Source organism: Tachyglossus aculeatus, chromosome 26 (genome assembly GCF_015852505.1).
Source record: "Tachyglossus aculeatus isolate mTacAcu1 chromosome 26, mTacAcu1.pri, whole genome shotgun sequence".
Classification (NCBI taxonomy): domain Eukaryota; kingdom Metazoa; phylum Chordata; class Mammalia; order Monotremata; family Tachyglossidae; genus Tachyglossus; species Tachyglossus aculeatus.
Window position 1 is genome coordinate 3,721,857 of NC_052091.1, and position 15,045 is coordinate 3,736,901.

The window sequence follows — 15,045 nt, forward strand, 5'->3', positions numbered from 1 at the left end:
TGTCCGACCTGATGACCTTGTACCCGTCTTGGCGCTTAAAACAGTGCTCGGTACCTCGTAAGTGCTTAACAAATGCCACAAAAAAGACGGGAACTGTGTCCGACCTGATGACCTTGTACCCATCTTGGCGCTTAGAACAGTGCTCGGCACCTCGTAAGTGCTTAACGAATGCCACAAAAAAGATGGGAACTGTGTCCGACCTGATGACCTTGTACCCATTTTAGCGCTTAGAACAGTGCTTAGCACCTCATACCTGCTTAACAAATGCCACAAACAAGACAGGAACTGTATCCGACCTGATGAACTTGTACCTATCTTAGCGCTTAGAACAGTGCATACTCTATTTATTTTTTTTTGTTTATTTGTTTATTTATCTTGTACATATCTATTCTATTTATTTTATTTTGTTAGTATGTTTGGTTTTGTTGTCTGTCTCCCCCTTCTAGACTGTGAGCCCGCTGTTGGGTAGGGACCGTCTCTATGTGTTGCCGACTTGTACTTCCCAAGCGCTTAGTACAGTGCTCTGCACACAGTAAGCGCTCAATAAATACGATTGATTGATTGATTAACAAATGCCAAAAAAAAGATGGGAACTGTGTCTGACCTGATGACCTTGTACCCATTTTAGTGCTTAGAACAGTGCTTGGCACCTCGTAAGTGCTTGATGAACTTGTACCTATCTTAGCGCTTAGAACAGTGCATACTCTATTCATTTGTTTATTTATTTATTTATCTTGTACATATCTATTCTATTTATTTTATTTTGTTAGTATGTTTGGTTTTGTTCTCTGTCTCCCCCTTCTAGACTGTGAGCCTGCTGTTGGGTAGGGACTGCCTCTATGTGTTGCCGACTGTACTTCCCAAGCGCTTAGTACAGTGCTCTGCACACAGTAAGCGCTCAGTAAATACGATTGATTGATTGATTGATTAACAAATGCCACAAAAAAGACGGGAACTGTGTCCGACCTGATGATAAAGGCAGGGAAAAGAAGTATGTTGAGAGCAAGCGGGCTGTTTTGAGGTGATTGCTTCCTTTAACATCGGCTTTCTTTTCGAATGTGAAATTGCTGGCGGTTGATACGTCCACCATAATCGAATGATCGGAAGGAATCGTTCTATTTATTTTATTTTGTTAATGTGATTTGTTCTCTGTCTCCCCCTTCTAGACTGTGAGCCCACTGTTGGGTAGGTACCGTCTCTATATGTGGCCAACTTGTGCTTCCCAAGCGCTTAGTACAGTGCTCTGCACACGGTAAGCGCTCAATAAATACGATTGAATGAACGAATGATGACCTTGTACCTATCTTAGCGCTTAGAACGGTGCTCGGCACCTCGTAAGTGCTTAACAAATGCCACAAAAAAAGCCCAAGCGGCATTTGTTTTGTTCTCTGCCTCCCCCTTCGAGACTGCGAGCCCACTGTTGGGTAGGGACCTTCTCTAGATGTTGCCGACTTGGACTTCCCAAGCGCTTAGTCCAGTGCTCTGCACACAGTAAGTGCTCAATCAATCAATCAATCGTATTTATTGAGCGCTTACTGTGTGCAGAGCACTGGACTAAGCGCTTGGGAAGTCCGAGTTGGCAACATAGACAGTCCCTACCCAACAGTGGGCTCACAGTCTAAAAGGGGGAGACAGAGAACAAAACCAAACATACTAACAAAATAAAATAAATAGAATAGATATGTACAAGCAAAATAAATGAGTAAATAGATAATAAATAAATTAATAATAATAAACAATACAAATAAACAACAATAAATAAATATAATATGCATTATATAATATATATAATAAATATAAATAAATAAATATAATATGCATTATATAATATATAATAAATACAAATAAATAAATAAATAAATGCGATTGAGTGAATGAATGAATTTTTCCAAGTGCACACACTGCGCAGAGCGCGGAGACCCAGCCTGGGGAGGATTTGGGGCCCTCCGCTCGGAATGGCTCCCCGGCACCTCCTCCGCGGCCCTGACGGTCTAGAGGGAGGACAGGGCAGATGGAAGGGGGGAGAGAGAGAGAGAATGTGCTAAAACAAACAAATTTAAAATTACTGCCGTAAAAATAGCCGCTTAGCACAACCCGGGTGGGGGCCGGGTCCACGCTTTGGGCCCCTTGGGACACGTGTGAAAGCCCGGCAGGCCGCGCGGGCCGGAATCCGTCCTATAATAATAATAATAATAATAATGGCATTTATTAAGCGCTTACTATGTGCAAAGCACTGTTCTAAGCGCTGAAGAGGTTACAAGGTGATCAGGTTGTCCCACGGGGGGGCTCACGGTGTTCAGCCCCATTTTCCAGATGAGGGAACTGAGGCCCAGAGAAGTGAAGTGACTTGCCCAAAGTCACCCAGCTGACAGTTGGCGGAGCCGGGATTTGAACCCGTGACCTCTGACTCCAAAGCCCGGGCTCTCTCCACTGAGCCACGCTGCTTCGGGGCCGGACGCGTGTCCGGTGAAACCGTCGGCCGCGGCTCCTCTTCTTCCCTCCCTCCATCCCGCCTGAGCGAAGGAAGGGAGCGAGCGGGAAGCTGTGGGCCATTTTGAAGGCAGGTCAATCAATCAATCAATCAATCGTATTTATTGAGCGCTTTCTGTGTGAGGGGCCGCTCATCATCATCATCATCATCAATCGTATTTATTGAGCGCTTACTGTGTGCAGAGCACTGTACTAAGCGCTTGGGAAGTCCAAGTTGGCAACGTATAGAGACAGTCCCTACCCAACAGTGGGCTCACAGTCTAAAAGGTCGGGTTGGACCCAGTCCCTGTCCCCCGTGGGGCTCACGGTCTCGATCCCCATTTTACAGACGAGGGAACCGAGGCCCAGGGAAGTGGAGTGACTGCTCCAAGGTCACACAGCAGACGCCCCTCAGAGAAGCAGCGTGGCTCCGTGGAAAGAGCCTGGGCTTTGGAGGCAGAGGTCATGGGTTCAAATCCCAGCTCAATCAATCAATCAATTGTATTTATTGAGCGCTTACTGTGTGCCGAGCACTGTACTAAGCGCTTGGGAAGTACAAGTTGGCAACATATAGAGACAGTCCCTACCCCACAGTGGGCTCACAGTCTAGAACTGTGTGACCTTGGCCGAGTCACTTAACTGCTCTGGGCCTCAGTTCCCTCACCTGTAAAATGGGGATTAAGACTGTGAGCCCCCCCCGTGGGACAACCTGATCACCTTGTAACCTCCCCAGCGCTTAGAACAGTGCTTTGCACATAGTAAGTGCTTAATAAATGTCATAATTATTATTACTAAAGTGACTTGTCCAGAGCATAGTAAGTGCTTAATAAATGCCATTATTATTATTATTATTATTAAAGTGACTTGTCCAGAGCATAGTAAGCGCTTAATAAATGCCATCATCATCATCATCATCATCTCGCACTCTGCTCCGGTGACACGGGGGAGCGGAAGGCGGGCGGCCGGCTAAACCGGGGATCGGGAGAGTCCGCGGTCGGGCCTCAGCCCGTTAGACCCCCCCAACGAGGGAAGGGGGTCACCGGGAGCTGGGATCGACCTGCGGCGTGGCTCAGTAAGAAGAGCCCGGGCTTTGCGGTCAGGGGTCATGAGTTCGAATCCCAGCCCTGCCAATTACTTGGGTGACTTTGGGCAAGTCACTTCACTTCTCTGGGCCTCAGCTCCCTCATCTGGAAAATGGGGATTAAGACTGTGAGCCCCCCCGTGGGATCTGGAAAATGGGGATTAAGGACTAAGGTCCCAGCCTGTGTTATCCCAGCGCTTAGTACAATATTGTAAGCACTTAACAAATACCATTAAAAAAAAGTGAGGTAACTGAGGCCCAGAGAAGTGAAGCGACTTGCCCACAGTCACACAGCAGGCAAGGGGGCTCCCAGACTGAGCCCCCTCCTTCCTCTCCCCCTCCCCATCCCCCCCCCCAACCTCCTTCCCCTCCCCACAGCACCTGTATATATGTATATATGTTTGTATGGATTTATTACTCTATTTGTGCATACTTATTCTCTTTATTTTATCTTGTTAATACGTTCTGTTTTGTTCTCTGTCTCCCCCTTCTAGACTGTGAGCCCACTGTTGGGGAGGGACCGTCTCTCTAGCGTTGAGGTCCTACTAACCTACTCTATTTTATTTTGTTAATGTTTTGTTTTGTTGCCCGTCTCCCCCTCCTAGACTGTGAGCCCGCTGTTGGGTAGGGCCCGTCTCTCTATGTTGCCAGCTTGTACTTCCCAAGCGCTTAGTCCAGTGCTCTGCACACAGTAAGCGCTCAATAAATACAATTGATTGATTGATTGATTGTTACTCTATTTATTTTACTTGTACATATCTATTCTATTTATTTTATTTTGTTAAAATGTTTGGTTTTGTTCTCTGTCTCCCCCTTCTAGACTGTGAGCCCACTGTTGGGTAGGGACTGTCTCTATATGTTGCCAACTTGGACTTCCCAAGCGCTTAGTCCAGTGCTCTGCACACAGTAAGCGCTCAATAAATGCAATTGATTGACTGATTGATTATTACTCTATTTATTTTACTTGTACATATCTATTCTATTTATTTTATTTTGTTAATATGCTTGGTTTTGTTCTCTGTCTCCCCCTTCTAGACTGTGAGCCCACTGTTGGGTAGGGACTGTCTCTATATGTTGCCAACTTGGACTTCCCAAGCGCTTAGTCCAGTGCTCTGCACACAGTAAGCGCTCAATAAATACGATTGATTGATTATTACTCTATTTTACTTGTACATATCTATTGTATTTATTTTATTTTGTTAATATGTTTGGTTTTGTTCTCTGTCTCCCCCTTCTAGACTGTGAGCCCACTGTTGCGTAGGGACTGTCTCTATATGTTGCCAACTTGGACTTCCCAAGCGCTTAGTCCAGTGCTCTGCACACAGTAAGCGCTCAATAAATACAATTGATTGACTGATTGATTATTACTCTATTTATTTTACTTGTACATATCTATTCTATTTATTTTATTTTGTTAATATGCTTGGTTTTGTTCTCTGTCTCCCCCTTCTAGACTGTGAGCCCACTGTTGGGTAGGGACTGTCTCTATATGTTGCCAACTTGGACTTCCCAAGCGCTTAGTCCAGTGCTCTGCACACAGTAAGCGCTCAATAAATACGATTGACTGATTGATTATTACTCTATTTTACTTGTACATATCTATTCTATTTATTTTATTTTGTTAATATGTTTGGTTTTGTTCTCTGTCTCCCCCTTCTAAACTGTGAGCCCACTGTTGGGTAGGGACTGTCTCTCTATGTTGCCAAATTGGACTTCCCAAGCGCTTAGTCCAGTGCTCTGCACACAAAGTGCTCAATAAATACGATTGATTGATTGATTTTGGCCAGTCCCGTTGTATTCGTGTAAACCTCAGGCAGGGTCCCCCCCCAGCCTCCGACTTTCCAGATGCAAGAGCCCTGACGACGTCCCTCCCTGCTCCCCCAGAAACGATGTATTTGTTGTACTTGGTTGTGGGATCTTTGGGCGCGGTGCCGGGCAACGCGGCCGACGGGAAGCGATCGGTTCCGACTCCATTTCTGGTCCACCCGAGGCTCACGGGCCGAGGGAGGGCAAGAAGCGATTTGAATCCCCTTTTCACCGAATCAATCAATCATTTATTGAGCGCTTACTGTGTGCGGAGCACTGGACTAAGCGCTTGGGAAGTACAAGTTGGCGACGTATGGAGACGGTCCCTACCCAACAGTGGGCTCACAGTCTAGAAGGGGGAGAACAGGAAGGGAGGGGGAGAGAGAGAGAGAGCTCATTGTGGTTAGGGAATTCATTCATTCATTCAATCGTATTTATTGAGCGCTTACTATGTGCAGAGCACTGTACTAAGCGCTTGGGAAGTCCAACTTGGCAACATATAGAGACGGTCCCTACCCAACAGCGGGCTCAAGTGCTTTTTACGGTGCTTTAGAACAATAAGTACTCAATAAATATTCAGGGCACTAGTGTGGTCTAGTGGAAGGAACATGGTCCTGAGAGTCGGGATATGGGTTCCAATTCCTGTTTTGCCACATGTATTCGTTGTGACTTTGTGCAGGTTGTTTAACTTCTGTGCCTCAACTTACTGTATCTGGAAAATGGGGATAAAGACAACCCCAGTCCCTGCCTGAAGTTATTATGTCTGGAAAACGGGGATAAAGAAGAGAGAGAGAAACAGCGTGGCTCAGTGGAAAGAGCCCGGGCTTTGGAGTCAGATGTCATGGGTTTGAATCCCCGCTCTGCCAATTGTCAGCTGTGTGACTTTGGGCAAGTCACTTCACTTCCCTGTGCCTCCGTTACCTCATCTGTAAAATGGGGATGAAGACTGTGAGCTCCCCGTGGGCCAACCTGATCACCTTGTAACCTCCCCAGCGCTTAGAACAGTGCTTTCCACATAGTAAGCGCTTAATAAATGCCATCATTATTATTATTAGAGAGAGAGAGAGAGGAAGGAAGGGGGGAAGGAAGGAAGGGAGAAAGAGAGAAAGGAAGGAGGAAGGAATTAAGGGAGAAAGAGAGGAGAGAGAGAAAGAAAGAGAGAGAGAAAGAAAAAGAAAAGAAAGAAAGAAAGGAAAGAGAGAGGGAGGGAGGGAGGAAAGAAAGAGAGAGGGAGGGAGGAGAGAGAAAGAAAGAAAGAAAGAAAGAAAGAAGGAAAGAGCGAGAGGGAGGAAGGGAGAAAGAGAGAGGTGAGAGAAAGAAAGAGAAACAAAGAAAGAAAGAAAGGAAAGAGAGAGGGGGAGGAGAGGGAGAGGGAGGGAGGAGAGAGAAAGAAAGAGAAAGGAAAGAAAGAAGGAAAGAGAGAGAGAGGGAGGAAGGGAGAAAGAAAGAAAGAGAGGAGAGAGAGAAAGAAAGAGAGAGGAGAGAGAGAAAGAGAGAGGAGAGAAAGAAAGAAAGAAAGGAAGAGAGAGAGAGAGGGAGGAAAGAGAGACAGAGGGAGGGAGGGAGGAGAGAAAGAAAAGAAAGAAGGAAAGAGAGGGAGGAAGGGAGAAAGAAAGAGAGGGGTGAGAGAAAGAAAGAAAGAAAGAAACAGAAAGAAAGGAAAGAGAGAGAGGGAGGAGAGAGAGAGGGAGGGAGGAGAGAGAAAGAGAAAGGAAAGAAAGAAGGAAAGAGAGAGAGAGGGAGGAAGGGAGAAAGAAAAAGAGAGAGGAGAGAGAAAAAGAGGAGAGAGAAAGAAAGAAAGAAAGGAGAGAGAGAGGGAGGGAGGAAAGAGACGGAGGGAGGAGAGAGGGAGGGAGGAGAGAAAGAGAAAGGAAGGAAAGAAAGAAAGAAAGAAAGAAAGAAAGAAAGAAAGAAAGAAGGAAGGAAAGAGAGAGGGAGGAAGGGAGAAAGAAAGAGAGGGGGTGAGAGAGAAAGAAACAAAGAAAGAAAAGAGAGAGAGGGAGGGAGGAGAGAGAAAGAAAGAGAAAGGAAAGAAAGAAGGAAAGAGAGAGAGGGAGGAAGGGAGAAAGAGAGGAGAGAGAGAGAGGAGAGAGAGAAAGAAAAAGAAAGAAAGAAAGAAAGGAAAGAGAGAGGGAGGGAGGAAAGAGAGAGAGAGGGAGGGAGGAGAAAAGGAAAGAGAAAGAAAGAAAGAAGGAAAGAAAGAAAGAAAGAGAGAGGGAGGAAGGAAGGAAAGAAAGAAAGAAAGAGAAAGAAAGAAGAAAGAAAGAAAGAGAGAGAGAGAAAGAAATAAAGAAATAAAGAAAAAGAGAGAAAGTACCCGAGGCCCGGGAGTGATTCTGCGGGTTGGCCGGGTTCCCGCAGCCGGCCAGCGGCTCCTAAATCCCAGCTCCGTGCTCTTTCCACTGAGCCACCCTGCCGACTGAGACGTTTGGTAGCAAATGCGGAGGAGCCCTGTAGTCCGGGCCTAAGCTTCTTGGCAGCTCACTAAAGAAAGTGAATTAATTCCCTCTCCAGTCCCCCCCACCCGCCGCCACACCCCCCTTCCTGTCAAGGTGGAGACTCTTTGTGCCCTGACCCCGATTTTTCTGCTTCCTGTTTGCCTCGCCCCATGGTCGCCGGGGAGGCGCGGAGGGGAAGCGAGGAGCCTACTTGGAAAGCAACCCCACACAGGGGGTGGGCCCGAGACGTTAGAGGTGACCGTGTCCCCCCCGTGTCCTCCCAGAGGTCAGGATGCCCCGGCCTCATTCATTCATTCATTCAGTCGTATTTATTGAGCACTTACTGTGTGCAGAGCGCTGGACTAAGCGCTTGGGAAGTCCAAGTTGGCAACATATAGATGGTCCCTACCCAACAGCGGGCTCACAGTCTAGAAGGGGGAGACAGGCCTCATTCGCGCTCCCAATATCCCGAGCACGCCGGCCTGCCCATCTCCCCCGGAGAATGGCGGCGGGCGACTCCATTCATTCAGTCGTATTTATTGAGTGCTTACTGAGTGCAGAGCACTGTACTAAGCTCTTGGGAAGTCCAACTTGGCAACGTCCAGAGACGGTCCCTACCCAACAGCGGGTTCACAGTCTAGAAGAGCCTTCCCGGCTCCTGCCGCCGGGCCTCAGTCAGCTTGGGCCTTTGGTGGTCTCCTTCGCGCTCATTCATTCATTCATTCATTCGGATTTATTGAGCGCTTACTGTGGGCAGAGCACTGGACTGAGCGCTTGGGAAGTCCAAGTTGGCAACATAGAGAGACGGTCCCTACCCAACAGCGGGCTCACAGTCTAGATCTCACGCACTCTCATCTTCCCCCTCTCTCGAAGAGGCGGTGGCGTCTGCGCCCCCCGGGTGTGTGCGTGGCGGCTGACCGGACCGGCGCCGGTTCCTCCTCGGACCCACCGGGCCCCCGGCCTGACCTCTTCCCTTCCCTCCTTCTCCGCAGACCTTCACGGCCTGGTGCAATTCCCACCTGCGCAAGGCCGGCACGCAGATCGAGAACATCGACGAGGACTTCCGCGACGGCCTGAAGCTCATGCTGCTCCTCGAGGTCATCTCAGGTGAGAGGCCGGGGGGGAGGCGCGGCCCCGGGACCCCCCAGTCCAAGGCCCGCTCCCCGCCGCAGCCGGGGCCTCTTCTCACGCCTCGGTTTCTCTCCCTGCCCCTCCCTCCCGCTTTCCCCGCAGGGGAGCGGTTGCCCAAACCAGAGAGGGGGAAGATGAGAGTGCACAAGATCAACAACGTGAACAAAGCCCTCGACTTCATCGCCAGCAAAGGGGTCAAGCTGGTCTCCATCGGCGCGGAGGGTGAGCCGGGGACGGCGGCGGGCCGAGGGGAGGCCGTGGCGGGGCGCGACGAGGAGGGGACGGACACGGGATCGGGATCGGGATTAGGCTGGGGAGATGAGCCCCGGATCAATGCCCCCAAGACGGGATGGCCTGACCTACCCCGGGTGTCCCCTTTTTGCCGCCCAGGCTTCGTAACTGTCCGACGCCGGTGGACCGGGTGACCCCCGGGTCACCCAGCGCGGCCCCTCACAACCAGGCCAGTCCCACGAGCTCCTTCAGCCCCCTGGCTCCCTTGGGCCTCACCCCTCGCGGGCAGAACTTTTCCTGGAAGTCTGACCTCAATCAATCAATCAATCAATCAATCAGTCGTATTTATTGAGCGCTTACTGTATGCAGAGCACTGTACTAAGCGCTTGGGAAGTACAAGTTGGCAACATATAGAGACAGTCCCTACCCAACAGTGGGCTCTTCCAGCTGAAACCTGGAACTCAAGTATTCCCATCTCCTCCTAGCATGGGACAGCAGCTAACCTGGCCTTTTCTGGCTTATATGTACAGATCTATTCTATTTATTTTATTTTGTTAGTATGTTTGGTTTTGTTCTCCGTCTCCCCCTTTTAGACTGTGAGCCCACTGTTGGGTAGGGACTGTCTCTATATGTTGCCAGTTTGTACTTCCCAAGCGCTTAGTACAGTGCTCTGCACATAGTAAGCGCTCAATATATACGATTGATGATGATGATGATGGCTCAGGGGCCCGGGGCCTCCACCTCTCCAAAAGGGGAAGCGGCAGCCAGGTCCTCGGGCGAGTGGCTTAACTTCTCCGTGCCTCAGTGACCTCATCTGTAAAATGGGGATTAAGACCATGAGCCCCACGTGGGACAACCTGTCTTGTGTGTACCCCGGCGATTAGAACAGTGCTGGGGACGTAGTAAGCGCTTAACAAATACCATCCTCATCATCACCCCGACCCCCGGCTCTGAGGAGAACAAAACAGACCGCTCTTAGAGATGGGGACGTAGAAGACGGCTTAGAAGGTCAGCCGAGACGGGTGGGCCTCGTCCCCCAGAGCCCGGCGCGGCATTTCCGAGGGGCCGGCCGCTTCCGCCTCGGTGAAGGCGCAAGGAAGAGAGGGAAGCGGGCCCCCTTTCCACAGGCTCGGCTCCGGCGTTGGCCTTTTCCCGGCTGTTCTTATCCGGCTAAACGGCTGCTAGCCTGTAAATAGAGCCATTGCCAGGGTTCATTCATTCAATCGTATTTATTGAGCACTTACTGTGTGCAGAGCACTGGACTAAGCGCTTGGGAAGTACAAGTTGGATTGCGGGGAGGTTTTAGCTAGTGAGAGCAGACGGACAGAGGTGGGGAAGTGGGGGGAACAACTCGACTCAGAAAAAGCCCGATTAAAAGCCCGGTAGGGAGCTCGTTCGGCCGGAAGCAGTCGGGACAAGAGGGGCCGGACGGCGAAGCCCCCGGCCGGTGACGCCGGGAATTCCTCACCGGGATAGGGGAGGTGACCCCGAGCTCCCAGAATCCGCCGCGCCTCCCAGCCCCCTATCCGGGGCACGGTCCCTTCGGGGTCCTGACAACATCAGGACCTGCGATGTAGAAGCAGTCAATCAATCAATCGTATTTATTGAGCACTTACTGTGTGCAGAGCATTAGCAGCGTGGCTCTGTGGAAAGAACCCGGGCTTTGGAGTCAGAGGTCATGGGTTCAAATCCCAGCTCCGCCAGGTGTCAGCTGGGTGACTTTGGGCAGGTCACTTAACTTCTCTGGGCCTCAGTTACCTCATCTGGAAAATGGGGATTAAGACCGTGAGCCCCCCGTGGGACAACCCGATCACCTTGTAACCTCCCCAGCGCTTAGAACAGTGCTTTGCACATAGTAAGCGCTTAATAAATGCCATTATTATTATTATTATTATTATTATGGGTTCAAATCCCAGCTCCGCCAGATGTCAGCTGGGTGACTCTGGGCAGGTCACTTAACTTCTCTGGGCCTCAGTTACCTCACCTGTAAAATGGGGATTAAGACTGTGAGCCCCCCTTGGGACAACCCGATCACCTTGTAACCTCCCCAGCGCTTAGAACAGTGCTTTGCACATAGTAAGCGCTTAATAAATGCCATTATTATTATTATTATTATTATGGGTTCAAATCCCAGCTCCGCCAGATGTCAGCTGGGTGACTCTGGGCAGGTCACTTAACTTCTCTGGGCCTCAGTTACCTCACCTGTAAAATGGGGATTAAGACTGTGAGCCCCCCGTGGGACAACCCGATCACCTTGTAACCTCCCCAGCGCTTAGAACAGTGCTTTGCACATAGTAAGCGCTTAATAAATGCCATCATTATTATTATTATTATTATGGGTTCAAATCCCAGCTCCGCCAGATGTCAGCTGGGTGACTTTGGGCAGGTCACTTAACTTCTCTGGGCCTCAGTTACCTCATCTGGAAAATGGGGATTAAGACCGTGAGCCCCCCATGGGACAACCCGATCACCTTGTAACCTCCCCAGCGCTTAGAACAGTGCTTTGCACATAGTAAGCGCTTAATAAATGCCATCATTATTATTATGGGTTCCAATCCCAGCTCCGCCAAATATCAGCTGGGTGACTTTGGGCAGCTCACTTAACTTCTCTGGGCCTCAGTTCCCTCCTCTGTAAAGTAGGGATGAAGACTGAGCCCTACGTGGGGCAACCTGATCACCTTGTATCCCCCCAGCGCTTAGTACAGTGCTCTGCACACAGTAAGCGCTCAACAGATACGACTGAACGAGCATCCCTTCCCCCCGGCCCCGATGTCTGCAAAGAATGTTCTTCCGAGACCAAGCCCTCCCTCCAACTGCAGTCAGAGTCAGTTTCCTCCTGTTTTCTGAGGAGGAGGTCTGTAAGCCCTCCCGAGCACTCAGTCCAGTGACCCGCATGTAGTAAGCGCTTGATATCGATTGTTTAAGGCAAGGGGGAACAGCTGCCTCCGGCTTTCGGCCGGCTCCCGCCTCGCCTCAACCTTCTCCTCTGCAGGCTGGAGATGCACGGGGAAACTGAGTCCGCCTATCCCCCGGCCCCCCTCTTGCCAGGCAGGTGGTCCGTCAGTCCGATCTCGCTCCCTGCCCCAATCCAGACGATGGGACGCTTTTTCGGCTTCCCGCTCTCCCGGCAGCCGTTTTTCTCCCTTCCTCCCTGCCTAATTTTGTGCTTGCAGACGAGCGGGAGCCGGGGCCCCGGGGGGGAGACGAAGGAAGCCCACGGGCACCGCGCGGAGCTCCAGGCCGAGGCTCCCGGGAGGGCAGTCTGCGGGGCTCGTCTCTGCCGCCGTCTCTACAGAGACACCCCCCCGGGCCGGCTTCCCGGAAGCGACGTGGGCTCCCGAAGCGGGCCACGGCGGTTTTGAGAGATGCTGGAGAAGCAGAGCACCCCCCCCCCCGCAGAATCCGAATGTGGGTCCCAGGACCCCGGCCCCTGCAGGGGGATCCAATTGTCCCGGAGAGCGGGCTAAGGGATGAAGAATGGTGGGTACTCAGCCCTGCGGTGATGATTGTTGGAGCGTTCTGTGCCTGGGGAAGTGGAGCCAAAGAGTCGCCCCCTCGAAGTTTGAAGTGGGCACCGAGCTCCGGGACCCCCGAGCGGGCTTCGACGGCTTACCGGTTCAGTTGGCCGAGAACTCCCCTCCGCCGACCCCCTGGGAGTCTCAGCTTCCCTCTCCTCCTCCCCTGCTGCTTCTAGAAATTGTGGACGGCAATGCCAAGATGACCCTGGGCATGATCTGGACGATCATCCTCCGGTTCGCCATCCAGGATATCTCCGTGGAAGGTGAGGCCCCCCCCAGCTTTCGGGCTTGCTCAGCGGTGGCTATCGGCGGGATAGTTCTCATCAGCATCATCAGTCGTATTTATTGAGCGCTTACTGTGTGCGGAGCACTGGACTAAGCGTTTGGGAAGTCCAAGTTGGCAACATATAGAGACAGTCCCTACCCAACAGTGGGCTCACGGTCTAAAAGGGGGAGACAGAGAACAAAACCCAACATACTAACCAAATAAAATAAATAGAATAGATATGTACAAGCAAAATAAATAGAGTAACAAATATGTACAAACATATATACAGGTGCTGTGGGGAAGGGAAGGAGGTAAGATGGGGGGGATGGAGAGGGGGACGAGGGGGAGTTCTGAGTTCTGCCCGCTGGCTAACGCCCTCAGAGTTGGCCCTGGGTGGACCGACAGGTCGTGGGAGGAAATCTGAGGCGCCTGCTCTCCCCGCCCGCTGGCCACCCTCAGAGACCTCGCCCGTGCCCCCGTGCCCACTGATCCTCGTGCCTACCTGCCTGCCGTCTCCCCTCCTGATGGGGCCAGGGTAGACGGGGAGGGTGGGCCGCTCTCTTTGCCCTGCCACTCCCCTCATGCCACCCACCAGGGCCGGGCGAGAAGATGGCCCAGCCTCCCCCCCCCACCCCTCTAGTACTGAAACGTGGCCTGGGGACCAGCCCTACGCTGCCCACAGCCCTCTGGCCCTGGGTAAAAAGGGCAAAGATAGGGCTGAAACGCTAGATTCGGGCTCCCTGAGCCCACCCAACACCCCCACACCAAAATTCCCCTGGGATGGAGCTGCTTTGGGACAAGCTGTCCCCGGCTGGCGTCTATAACCCAGCTGGCCGTCCGGGAGTTCAGCAGGCTCTCAGCCCCCTCGTTAATTAGTCCACTTCTGGGCCTCGGCCGACCTTTTCGGCCTGTGGTTTTCTGGACGTGCCCGGTCAGCGGGAATGCGTGTGGGCCCCATCCAGCCCTAGGTTGTGTCCTCCTCCTCCTCCTCTTCTTCCGCTTTTCCCCGTTTCAGGCCTTCTCTTTGGATCCCGCCCCATCCCGCCAAGCTAAACAGCTGGCCACGTGCTAGGAGCCGAGGCCGCCCAGCTCCCGTCATTCTGCGAGGGGGTGGGGAAGGGGTTCGATTTTGGCATTACAGGGTTGAGAGCCCAGAGGACTTCCAGGAGGTGGTGGGCTCTGGGGTGAATACGGGGTCCTGGCAGGTGGGTTCAAGTCTGCGCCCCGTCTCGCTGCCCCCGGAAGCCGGCGGGGGATGCCTAGGGCCCAGCGGGATCAGCCGTCGGTCAGCTCGGGGCCTGGCTATTTGGCTTTCGCTCCATCCCTCTAGAGGATAAGGTCCTCGTGGGCAGGGAAAATGTCCTCATCCATCCATTCATTCGTATTTACTGAGTGCTTTCTGTGTGCACAACAATGAGAGTATGACAGAACGATTATCAGACACATCCCCAGCCCACAACGAGGTTACAGTCTAAAGGGAGAGGCAGGCATTAATATAAATAAGTAAATTACAGAAGAGGACGTAAGTGCCGTGGGGCTGAGACGGAGGGGAGCAAGTCAGGTTGGCACCGGAGGCAGTGGGAAAAGAGGAAAGGAGGGCTCAGTTGGGGAAGGCCTCTTGGAGGAGATGGGCCTTCGATAAGGTTTTAATCGATCAATCAATCGTATTTATTGAGCGCTTACTGTGTGCCGAGCACTGTACTAAGCGCATGGGAAGTACAAGTTGGCAACATGAAGAGGGGGAGAGTCATTGTCTGTCAGAGGTGAGGAGAGAGGGCATTCCAAGCCAGAGGCAGGATGTGGGTGAGAAATCGGTAGCGATGGAGTGAGAAGGTTGGCATTTATTCATTCATTCATTTAGATTTAGAGGATAGAAGTGGGCGGGCTGGATTGGAGTAGGGGTGTAGATAGGAGGGGACGGTCTACTATACTGTTCCCTCCAAGCACCTAGTCAAGCACAGCTAAGCATTCGGGACATATGTACAAGTTAAATAGAGTAATGAATATGTACAAACATATATACATATATACAGGTGCTGTGGGGAAGGGAAGGAGGTAAGGCGGGGGGGATGGAGAGGGGGAGGCCCTTGCGAACGCTCTGCC

General features: G+C 51.5%; 1 protein-coding gene across 5 annotated transcripts in view; it reads left to right on the forward strand.

Annotated features, from left to right (window-relative positions):
- Positions 1–15,045, forward strand: part of ACTN4 (actinin alpha 4) — a 110,464-nt gene that overhangs the window by 67,980 nt on the left and 27,439 nt on the right. For all 5 annotated transcript variants that reach the window (XM_038767020.1, XM_038767024.1, XM_038767019.1 and 2 more), the window contains exons 2-4: positions 8,787–8,901; positions 9,028–9,147; positions 12,851–12,937. In XM_038767020.1, coding sequence (XP_038622948.1) covers positions 8,787–8,901; positions 9,028–9,147; positions 12,851–12,937 — 322 coding nt within the window. The remainder of the gene's footprint in view (positions 1–8,786; positions 8,902–9,027; positions 9,148–12,850; positions 12,938–15,045) is intronic.